Source organism: Lethenteron reissneri, chromosome 25, assembly GCF_015708825.2.
Source record: "Lethenteron reissneri isolate LAM-NWPU_2019-01 chromosome 25, ASM1570882v1, whole genome shotgun sequence".
In the NCBI taxonomy this organism is placed as follows: Eukaryota; Metazoa; Chordata; class Hyperoartia; order Petromyzontiformes; family Petromyzontidae; genus Lethenteron; species Lethenteron reissneri.
Window position 1 is genome coordinate 1,671,084 of NC_083803.1, and position 12,304 is coordinate 1,683,387.

Genomic DNA, 12,304 nt, shown 5'->3' on the forward strand with positions numbered 1-12,304 from the left:
GAGAAATAATAATTCCAATTTTACCCTTGCATACTTAAAAAAACCATGGTGCTGTATACTAAAATAGCTAAATTACGAATTAGGCTATACTGAATTTCATTCTTTAAAAAAGGCATCCATATATTTTCCAACACATTCCCATATAGTTCCAATTAAAGTACTCACTCGAGTTAAAAAGAAGCACTGCGTATGAAACCAACCCACCATTTGAAAAGGAATATTTATTGAACACCATCATAAAAGCACTCAAATTCACACACTTTACACAAACATTTTACACATTTCATTTTAGCTTAAACATTTACTAATCCTGTTTATGAAAAGGCTTAAAATGGAATTTCACTCCGTATTTCAGTTAAATCAGTACAAGCGTGTAGGTTAAAACACAAAGATGCATCACAAAAGTAAATAATGTTAACATATCATCCAATGACATTTAACAATTGGAACGTTCGATAAATAATGTATATTTTAATATCTTAAATAAAAAATGCCAAACAAAAATGTTTGACACGTGGTGTCTACTTGTATCTTTCAAGTGAATTTCTATGGCATGACACTTTCCATTTGCTATATAAGTTAATTGTACAAATCACATGTGGTTGGTCATTCAAGACAAGATCCACAATGGTGCACTATTCATAGAGAGACGGCAGGCAGAAAGAGTTGCCTGCAAAGTGCAGGTGGCAGAAATCGCGACCCACGAGGGCCTTCTTGCGGCAGGGCAAGCCGGAGCGTGTGATGGCCCCACAGGGCCCTCGAGGCAACAGAGAGGACGACCTATGAAGCAGCACAGCAGTTTAAAAGTCAAAGTCAAGCCCCATGACGCAAATCGCAATCTCTTTGAACACTTCTGCAAAAACAAAAGGGATATATTGAATGTTTCGCACGTACGTGTTGTTCAGGCTGGAGCACGCCAGTGGGTCGCTCCTGCGCATGAGATGCCGTCCTGAGCTTCGACTGACCGAATGTAGAAACTCAAACGGTTCCTATTGTAAATCCACAAGCATCCAGGGAAATTAATTACATGGAATAAAAGATCCGAGCCATAATTGTGAGGGTTCACACGCATGTGCTGTACAACTGTCCAATATGCTCTCAGATTGTCCTGAGTGTCGTTCGGCACAATCTCTGATCTCACTCCTGAAGCTCCCAGAATGTGAAGCAAAATGTTGGACATCATGTCAAACACGCACAACCAGAAAATACATTGGAGAGCTATCCAAATAATTGTTTATCAATATCAAGCACAATGACTTATGTCAGTGGTAATTGTGTGTGACGTCTACTAAATTTACGTACTTTGTCAGCTGTAAGATAAATCCGTGAGAGAGAATTCCTGCGACTGTTGACATTCCGAATTGGTTTTTGAGTCGAGTTGTCCGCTGGCTCACCAAGCACAGTACTGTTTAGATTTTCAGAAGCATCTATAAAAATGATACATGTTTAAAGTGTAAAACACAAGATGAGTATTTCGAATACAATCTGTAAAAAGCAATACAGATATTCGTAAATAAGGTGAGAATAAAGAATACACATTATCGTATGATTTATAATATTGTATTATACACAATTCTTTATTACCTCCTACACCACTGACAGAATCATTACTTGACGAATCTTGTGCTCCAGATTTCCTGTAAAACACCAACAGCAGTTGTCATCCATCTAAGGAGTTGATCCCCATCGAGTTAGTGACGTTTAATGTTAAAATTACTAATTGCAATAAAACAATTTACCCCATTGGGTCAGTCATCTACCGTGAAGTGTAATTTATCCAGGTTTTTTTTGGGTTAGATCACGTAAATATATAAATGTGTCGTTAAAACCCACCACCACCCGACACAGCCAACTAGTAAGGGTTGTCACGTAAACAGAACATGCCAATTCGTCACTAGTACAGCACACCGGTGTGTTAAAGAGCCTAGCCACAACATTTACAATCTGAGTACGACGTTTAGCCAGAAATTACAACTAGCTTCATCAAGCGACAGCTAAATTTGTGGAGAAGTCCACCTGTTTCGTTCCTTATACAAAAGGCGTAGATGTGGTGACGACACTTCTGCATTCTTGCGCAGTGGGGGGGATTAATGAGTCAACGTACATTATGCATGCGTATTTTCCGAGCCCTTTGATATTGTCCTTCCTGTTCATTGCGTGTATTAAAATAACCGCATCAACGGTAATCCCTATTCAAGTATGGCGGCCTGTATAGGCATGCATTTAAATGTATTATTTGATGATTTGCTTCGACGTAGCACTAAGTCGGTAGCTATCCGAACTGTTAAAAAAAATCAATTTCGATAGATTAACTAATTAGTCTTGGCCAGTAGTAGCGAGTTTTGCACAGAACTTCAACACGATCAAAATCAATTGAGTGTCCTTGTTGGCACGCGTGTTCTGCTACTGCTGACAGTTGTATTTGGGTGTATTTCATATTTCTCTATGTTCTTTAAGTCTCGTGCTAAACATGCGTCATGTTTGCCCAACATAGCATTTGCGACAAGTGCAGATAATCCTGTACACACCTTCTGTTGATCGCTTCGGTAACCAGATATTAATGTACATATCTAAACCAAGCAGAGGATTTTAGTGTGCTTGAAGCTATTGCTTTTGTTTCAAAATCTTCCATGTACAAATTCGCTATCACAGGAGACAAGGGACAGCCCATTGCTGCTCCTTTCATTTGTTTATAAAAGTCACCTTTCCACAAGAAATAGGTGTTCTTTCGACAGTGTTCAGTTAGTCTAGGGATATCTTTGGCTAAACCTTTGTTCATTACCAGAGTATCAAGTAGTTTAATGGACTCGTTGACAGGATCTCTCGTGAACAGAGAAATCCCATAACAACTTAGGAGAATATCATTAGGGTTAAGTTAAATATCTTTCATTATATTTACGAGATGTTCCGAGTTTTTGGTGAACAAAGAGGTCCTACCGATGTAGGGCTGTATTTGTGTCGTTCTGTATTGTGCCAATTTTTATGTGGCAGAACCTATTGTCCTAACTATGGGTCTTAATGGTACATCAGGTTTGTGAATTTTTGGTAGCCCATAAAGTCTTAGTGGTTTTGATGCCCTTGGTTTGATCAGGGATTGCTCTTCCTTGGAAATTGATGGCTTGGGCAATGACTACCGTTGTTTTACGTTCCAATGTGCTGGTTGGGTCTCGTTTAGTTTTATCGATTAAATATTTGATTTATTATCGTAGTCCTCACGGGGCATCACAACAGTTGATTGACCCTCATCAGCAGCAAGAATTTGGATAACTTTATTTGCTCTCAATTCTCTTAAGGCTTTTGCTTCACTTAAGATAATATTTGTTTTTGGCAATTTGCTGTTCTGAATAATTTTAGCAACCCAATGCCTAATCTCAGCTTTATTATGGGGGCAATGTCTAACTGCCGATTCTACTTCAGCAATTCTCATCGACAAGGATTGTACGTTCAAATGAAGTAATTAATGTGGCCGACCATAGATTGACCAAACCATTTGCCTCGTATAATTATGCACTTGTATAAAAAAAAATCCATTATCAGCATCTAACTCAATTGTTTATTTGTTTTCTCTACAATATTCTCATGATTATAACAAACAAAAGATGAAAACCACTAAAAAACCTTCTAAGAGACAACCTAATCTTGAAGAAACAACCAAAATGTCAGAGACTAGCTTTCATAATTATAAGTCAATTCATGAAGCGCCTATTAAATATCTAAACGCGTCATAAAATGCAAAAAACATATTCTAAATGAATAGTTGTATAAACTTAAGTTAAGATGTGGTTTAAAAAAGGTCCACATCAAAATGTGTTTTAGTCCTTAAACCTATAGGCTTGCCAGACAGTGTGCAATGACATTTAAAACTCTGGTTCTTCAAAGTTGTAACACTAGTCAAGCTTCGTTAAACAAATAATTAGGCCATTAGCATGCAGGGCTTACATACCAATAGTATCAATTAATCTTATTCTATCAGCCTGCAGTATATTTGTAATCAACTACATTTACTCGGTTTTGCTGTTGAGACAAATGCAAGAATATTTACTTAATTCTCCACATCCATAATGATTTTATAGCTGAGAAATGCAAGTCAATAACTGGGCATGTCAGCGAGTATTGTTAACATATGACAAGATGGTCAGCATACGGAGAGGAATGGTTTCATTGAAGAGCTACATCTGATAGCAACTTTGTGCATCTGACTGAGCATTGTGATAGGTGTGCATTAATTCCATTGGCGAGCCAGTGTCTGCTCAACAAAAGTGGTGGCATTTCAGCCAACCACAGATCTGTGTTGTTGTGTCATTCAACATGTATAGTTGTGCGTCTCAGGATGTGTATGGGCTTCTCAGTGCGTTTGTCTGTTTGGCGAGCCTGCCATGTGGGTGAAGAAATATTTTGGATGGACTTCAGTGTATTTCTAGTTTATGAATTCCAATATAAATGTAGGATTACAGAGTTGCTACATTCAGCAGCTTAACAGAGTAGACAACATAATTGGAGACAGACCAGCAAAATAAAAAAAACAGGGAGGTAAAGCAATACAGATCAAGGTGAAATAAACCCATATAGAATCCTTTACTCAGAATTCACTTCATGTTAATACTATAGAATGAACTTGTCATTTAAAAGAGGCCACAATCGTAATCGAGTTTGATGAGGTACATAACAAAAAACAATCGTACGTACAATGTTTTTATTTGTGCAAGTGTGTCTATATATATACACATTTGGAAAGACCTTGTACCTGCACTTGAAGTGTGCTGGTGCAGCCACACTGGGAGCGGAGGAGCCCGAGACGTGGGGCTGGAGCTTGGAGTAGAAGGTCCATGCACGCACTACCAGAAAGTATCCTGTACCCGGGTAGGCACTCGCAGCCTCAAGCAAACCATATCTCAATCGATGCGTTTCATTTACCAGCATGGTTTAAAGTTATGTTATTTGGTTCACTCAACTGTGTGAAATAATACTGAAGAACACGTCTAATATTCTCTATTCCTCTCCCATAAACATATTCTCTCTAAATAAACACAGCAGAACATAGTTTCCAGAGTCGTCTAAACATATAAGAAACCATTATTCATGTGACCGTGTGGGATACCTACCCGCAGCGAAGGTTACTGTGAGAACGGAGAGTTCAATGAAGTCCAAGGAGGCTCCAGTCTTAATCTCAGATATTGCGTTCACAACAACACACACTATCAGCATGGCCCGGGTGAGGGCCGGTGCCTGCAAGAACATCACCACCACCGCTGCCAGGAGTAGATATGCCGCATGCAGTACAAATGTGTACACTACCGAGATGTTATCACCTGTGAGAAAACAAGAGGTTCACAATTAAACCAAAACGAGGGGGAATCCTTTAACTTTCCCATTGGTCACATCCCAGGTGTGTTTTCCCAATTGTACCGCACGTTGTTTGGCATGACGTCTGACTTTGCGCTACGCGTGTTTGCTAGCAGCTCTGCAACAACAGATTAAAAAAAGAGAAGAGCGTGGGCTAAATAATCAGACCATCAAATGTGTGTTCATGTGCCAATATTTGGTCTTAACTCACCAGCCCCTCCGAGAAGTTGCGCAAGCCAGTCGAGTTTCTGGTCCATGTTACTTTGCATGCTGTCCACCAGCTGCAGAAGGTATCCCACTGTGCGGTTTAGTCTCTGCAGATTGCTCATCAGAGACGAGTAATACTTGCTCGTATCATCCTGATACATGCTAACCAATGCCATGTGTGCCTCTGTCGTGAGAAAATAATTTGGTTAAAAACATCTTTGGCAAACATTTTTGCATTTTCTTTGAAGATACCTTTCCGAAATATATTTGCTTGGGGCTTTAAATGCAGCCTCTATAGCAGTGACCTTCATTGCAGGGCACGCGGGCCACTGGTGGTCTTTAGTGCGGCCCCCGAAAAACACACAAGTGAAAACATCCCCCATCATCGTGCTGTCGAACGCAATAGTTTGAATTGTGGCAGATCAAACACTGATGTCTTGTCGACAAAAGTCCCCCCCCCCCCCCTCTGAAAATAATTTAAGAACACTGCTGTTTCGTATGTTGAAATATTCAGATTTCAAAATCTTTCTGTTTCATTCCTTAACCATGTTGTACAGCTGATGTACATGGTCCATCACTACCTTAACCCTAGTTACCGATTAAAATCATACCCTCACATTTCATATTTCCATCGACGTTTGATTGATTTAATCCACATGTATCTTAATTAATTGTGCTAACAGCACCATCTTATTTAATTTTAACTAAATTTAATCTCACCCCAGTCCTCTGCTTCAGCATGGTCCTTATACACTCAGCTACAACCTCACCTGTATTTCCTCATTTCTACCGTCATCTCTATTATGTTCAAGATAAGCTGGTTTTCATAAATAGTCACAGCACTTGTGTAACCATCACGCCTACTTGAAGGAAATGTTTTACCAAGTTTTTGATGACTTTCAGCAGCCCGGTTTCCTACATCGGAAAGATCTTTCAGAATGGTATGGTGCCCTTTCTTCACAGACACTCCTTGTTGCTCAAGCTCAGATGACATGTCATCTGTACAAAACATTTCAATCCTGTATTAGGTTACACGACGAGCCTGTCAATGACGTTTAACAGTTCAAAACTACTTTTACTGGATCAAGGACCCAATGCACTTGTTGGCAAACCTGATTCGGTGAATTGTTTAAATATATTTCAACAATGCAACATAGGATGTAATACATTTTCATACTTCATACGTAAAAATATTTTGCATTCCAAGATGAACATGCCCAATATTAAATACTCTAATAGAAATAAAAAGAATGGACAATCTGAACAACGTAAGCGTTTCACAAGCAGGTCCACTTTCCAATGTTTCTCTGAATCTTCATCGTCATCTCTGCGAGCAGTTGGTGTCCTGTGGCGATGAGACTCTTCTGCTCGAGGACCTGCTCCATGCTGGTACTTATGGACAATTGCAGATGACTTTGGCTCTGGTCAAGTTGTTCTTGATGACTTAGCAACTTGCCCTGCCCATCCAACACATTCTGGATCGAGGCTTCTGTAAGCTCTGAGAGTTTCTCATTACTTTCCTGTACACAAAACACAATGTAGGCAGGCATGCATTCCAGGCAGAGCAGGGAAAACTATTGTAATAGAAATATCCACATACTGTATATTGAAAGAGGTATGGCAATATGAAATGTGGCGAGAACTTGAACACTAACATTGAGTCCTCTCAGTTTTTCCCTCGACACTTAGAAACATGCATTTATATTATTTATTATATTTTTCTGCTATACATTTCCACATCCTAAGCCACTTTAAGCTATTATTTGTGGACAGGTCGGTGTTAGACCAGAGGACCAGGCTCAAAAGAAAGCTGTATCTGGTGTGGACCAATCAGTTTCAAAGTCAATGCATATCTCAGAGTATGTTTTTTGTTTTCATTCTGATCACAAGTATTGTGGTTAATGCAGACGCGATTCCTTCATAAAAGGTTTCAGTTTGGTGTTTGAACATCTTAACACCTGTTTTGTTGCCAGAAAAAAGTGGAAAACCTATTCTCATATTTTGGTACTGGCAAAGGAGGTCCCATGATGAAACATCTCAGTTGTTCATTTAGGTTTTCAATTAATTGCCATAAAAAGCTTAATCCATAAATGAAACAATTAAAACCATGTGCAATGGTGAACTAAATAAAAGCCTAAACAGTTGAGGACCGTCCATTAAATTGAAGCCGGAAACAACATAGTATATACATTAATCTCACCGACAGCTCCTGACGAAATTCTAAAAATGCTCCCACACACAACCCCCTGTGTGTGTGTGTGTGTAAAACAGCCGACTCGCTAGAAGTTGTCACCTTGATACGCTGCATGGTGTCGAGCTGGTCATGGGCCGTCTCCACAAGCGAGTTCACCACGTGCTCAGTCCTCTGACGGAACTGCAGCTGCCTCGTGGCGTAGCACACCGAGCGCACGCGGTTACTCACGATGTGGTACGCATTCCACGTGGTCGGATCCATTTCGGCCGTGCACTGGGAAAGGCTCTGCAAAATGCACCAACTTTGCGCGTAAGTGTTGTTTTGTTCAAGGCAAATCAAGCGGCACACGTTTTACTCGCGCAGTAATTAGAACGCGACGACGACGTTTGGTCGCGCTAATCTTCTTGGGGCACATTCTGACGAGGTATAACCCCCCCCCCCCCCCCCCCTTGGGCTGCAAGAGTTTGCACGGAAGGGTCTCATGACGGCACGACACCACCGTGAGCGACAATTGGAATTCGAAGAAAAGAGCCGAGGCAAATTGGGGACTCACCATATCGGCTGTGCACTGGAACGTGCGTCTATCCTCCACCATTGATTGGCAGTTCAGTAGAGAGACCCCAAGCTTGGCCAGATCTTCTTCAGAGAGCTCATCACAGGATCCCTTCAGGCGTCCGATCACCTGTGACAAAGTACACACACACACACGGTTTACATCCACAAGTCTTTTTACTGAATGTGTAAATTGCGTCACTTTGCCTACACGATTGTGAGAAAGCCACATGCGGTCCGGTTTATTTGAGTAAACTCTTTGGACCGGCAGAGGTTACAGGGTAATGTGAGAAGCACAAAAATAGGAAGGTTTCAATGTGGCCCGCTAGGTGGTGGTAGAGTTACACAAAAAGATACATATTTTTAAAAACTTTTTTTAAAACACAATTTTATGAAATGTACTAAACAGTTAAAATATTCTACTTCTGTTCAAGTACTTTGCATTATATATGTTTAATATACTGTTGTAACGGAATAAAAATAAAAGCGTGGGGCATAACGTGGGCAATGTTTAAAACTATATATTTTTTATGATAGAATATAGTAGTCATTAGTATGACATAAGTATACCACGTTTGCAGTCGATACCATATTGGGAAGTGGGTTAAAATTGAGTTACAATATTTGATGATACAACAACAGGCAGAGTGAGTTAAATAAAAGCGTGTAATCATAAAAAAAATAGTTTAAATTTGCAGATCTTCGTGTGCGTAATCTTCTCGCATGCGGACTCTCTTCGAACGCTTCAGCTTCCTGCCACGTGAAAATAAACTCGACGAGACGGACCATCCTAAACAACAGCGTTGAGACGGATTGTTTGCGGAACAAGCGATGTCGTGATTGCAGTTAGTTGACATTCAGCCCGCGATGGGATAGGAAGTTGCTGAGGTTTGAAGCCGACCCAGCGGGATTGTCTTTAGGGATTTAGAAATGGGTGGTTTGTCGGGACTGTCGGTGACAACTGGTGATGGTTGGTGGCGGTGGTGGTGCGGTGTGTGTTAGGTGGTAAACGACTGTCGGTGGTGATGGCGGTGATTGAGAGGTTCGGTGGTGCTTAAGTGATCGTGATGGTGGCGTTTATAGTGGTGGCGAAGGTGGCGTATGGTGGTGACGATAGATCGTGAAGGTAACGGTGGTGTTTGGTGGCGATGATCGTGGTGGTTAATGGTGGTGTTTGTTCATCGTGGTGATGATAGTGGTGCTGTTCGGTGATGATCGTGGTGGTAATTGGTGGTGATAATGGAGGTGTTTGGTGGTGATGATCCTCGTGGTGGTGGCGGCGGTGGTGATCGTGGTGTTTAGTGGCGATGATGTTCGTGGTGGTGATGTTCGTGATGGTGATGTTCGTGGTGGTGATGCGAGAGGTGGGCGCACCTGGTAGTGGCAGGTGTCGAGTGGGGACAGCTCCAGGTGCCGCGCCTCGGCCAGGAAGCGCTCATCAGCGAACGCGAGCCTGAAGGGAGCTGCCCCGACTCCCCGCCTCTCGGGTCCACCTTGCGAGCCATCCTGGGGGGCCCCATGCCCGTCCTCCTGGGTGCCGCTTTGAGCATCGGGTGTCGGTGCCACTGCTGGCTTGTCTCTCCTCCTGAACCAGCCGAAGAGGCCGCTGCACTCCGCCAGCAGCCACGCGTAGAGGACGACCCGGAGCAGAACGCCGAGACGCATGTTGGACGGGATAGCAACAAAGAACAGCACGGCTCAGATCTCATTGTTTAAAGCAGATTGCCGGTAAATCGGCTGAAACCGGTTCCCAGAACGTGTTCACGTCCCCGTGGCCAGGTGGGATTGTCGGATGATTTTTGCCAATTGCATTGGAACTCGGCGCAGGCGTAATTGTAGGGCTCAGCTGCTCACCATATCGGGCCCATTATTCCGTGAGCGGTGGTTCGAGTAGCCAAGGAGACATCAACAACAACATCATCAACAGCAGCAGCCGTGATCAATCTACTGCTGAATTACGGCCATCCCAAGTAGTCGCCACACACCAACAACCATTTTAGTATACACGTCATGGGGGCACGTTTTTATTGCGCTTGTGGTTATGTTAACAACGGTAAAGTTGTGAACCTCATTTGCCAGTAAAAATATGATAATTGGTTCTTTACCCTTCTATCTGGCAACAAAACTGACACCTTTTTACAAGGAGTCATGTTTGCATAGACCGCAATACCTGCAGTCATAATACAAACAAAAGAACATAACTCTGATAATGTGCACTGTCCTTGAAGTTGATTGGTCCACACCCGAGACAGCTTTCCTTAGAGCCTAGTCTCATATGGGTTGGACCAGATGACGCCAAAAGGCGCACTAGGCTCTAAGGAAAGCTGTCTCGGGTGTGGACCAATCAACTTCAAGGACAGTGCACATTATCAGAGTTTTGTTCTTTTGTTTGTATTATGACTGCAGGTATTGCGGTCTATGCAAACATGACTCCTTGCAAAAAGGTGTCAGTTTTGTTGCCAGATAGAAGGGTAAAGAACCAATTATTCACTTTACAATGTTTTGCCAACGTTCCACAAATGCTGTGATAATATGTTTACTTACAAATAAAGAAAAATGTGTACATAGGCCTATTGATATTCCAGACCAATGTTATTCAGCAGCATGTATTGGCCTGGAAACCCCATTATTAGGTCTATGGACTAAAACATTTGTGTTAATATGTCGAGAGACATTTAACATAGTTCTGTACTCGTTGGTTCTTTCGGTAAAGTCACGTAAAATAAATACGTGACTTTACCGAAAGAACCAAAGAGTATGAATTCCTGCAGTCACGAAAGCTTCAAATCAACATAGTTCTGCTTATATATGTTGACTCAATTGTCTAGAGCAACATATATCGAGTTGGTATATGAAAGTAATTGGGACAACACATGAGTTGGTATATTACAGTAATTGGAACAGATGTATGTGGGAAACGTAAGACTTTTACGTCTTCTGCACGAATTCTGTTTGCTAATTTCACATGTGAAGTCCAAGGCTACATTCAATCTCAAGTGAAACACGGCACTGCGGTTATCATTGGTGGACCTCAAATTTGAATCAATACCCCGAACGCATTTAGGCCGAGTGTGTCCACATTTTATAATTTTGAAAATTACTCCGTGGAGGGAAATATAGTGTCTTGATCGTCATAGTCTGTAAATGTTACGAATATCAAATGAACCCATGAATGTATTAAACTATATCACGTACTATTAATTTCCTACTGGCTCCAGAAGCACTCTGACGTTGCAAACTTGGTATGCAGTCAATTTTAATCGGTGTTCATTTAATTTCCCTTACTTTCGAAATCGTTTAAGCTATTAATTGTTTTTGCACGAGGTCGACAACTCAAATCAAGTCGTCGCCCCGTAATTACTGTGGCGAATTTCCACAGCTCTCTCTCACAAAGCCGACGTATTCTGTTAAATTCAGCTGCTGGATTACAGCTTGCTTTTGGGATTGTAACATCAAAACAGACGAGAGATATACATCCTTTAAAAAATCTACTCAATGCATACACGTCAAATTTTCACGTGGTTATATTCCTAAAAGTATGTGGAAGAGTTGGTCAAACACCCCCCAGACAGGCTCTCGAGAGCTCGCCTCTATATGGAGGTCCTCCCACCAGCAGTGACGTGAGCGAGGCATTCCAGGGCTCCACCTTTAGATGTACATCCCACGAGTCTAGCAGTGGCGAAGTGTGTGCACGGTATTGCACTCCACGATGATCCAACTGATGGGAGGCCCTCATCCAGCCGTGCATAGACGATGGGCTTTGGAACACACTGATATGTATTTGTATGCGTGGAGTTATCACATTTCTCAATGGTTCTAGATTTGAAGCTTTCGTGACTGCAAAGATTCATATTCTTAAGAATTTCTCAATGGGGCGGTTAAATAATAAACGCCAACGTATCCTACATTGATAAATGTCGTTACGTATCGTAACAAGTGGATCATGAACATTCTCCAACGATGAACGCGAAGGGACTTGCCTTGGAGGGTTAAATCTATTTTATTTTG

The 12,304-nt window shown here is 41.7% G+C and overlaps 1 protein-coding gene across 1 annotated transcript; it reads right to left on the reverse strand.

The window, feature by feature from the left end:
- Window positions 1–518: 518 nt before the first annotated feature.
- On the reverse strand, window positions 519–9,961 carry LOC133346902 (protein brambleberry-like). The gene is made up of 12 exons (XM_061558731.1): window positions 9,671–9,961; window positions 8,298–8,426; window positions 7,844–8,029; window positions 6,844–7,070; window positions 6,433–6,569; window positions 5,555–5,734; window positions 5,103–5,309; window positions 4,745–4,850; window positions 1,585–1,637; window positions 1,303–1,427; window positions 895–989; window positions 519–780 (listed from the first exon to the last, which is right to left on the reverse strand). The coding sequence occupies exons 1-12, from the start codon at window positions 9,959–9,961 to the stop codon at window positions 636–638; spliced, it is 1,881 nt and encodes a 626-aa protein (XP_061414715.1). The 3' UTR covers window positions 519–635.
- Between the last annotated feature and the right edge of the window lie 2,343 nt (window positions 9,962–12,304).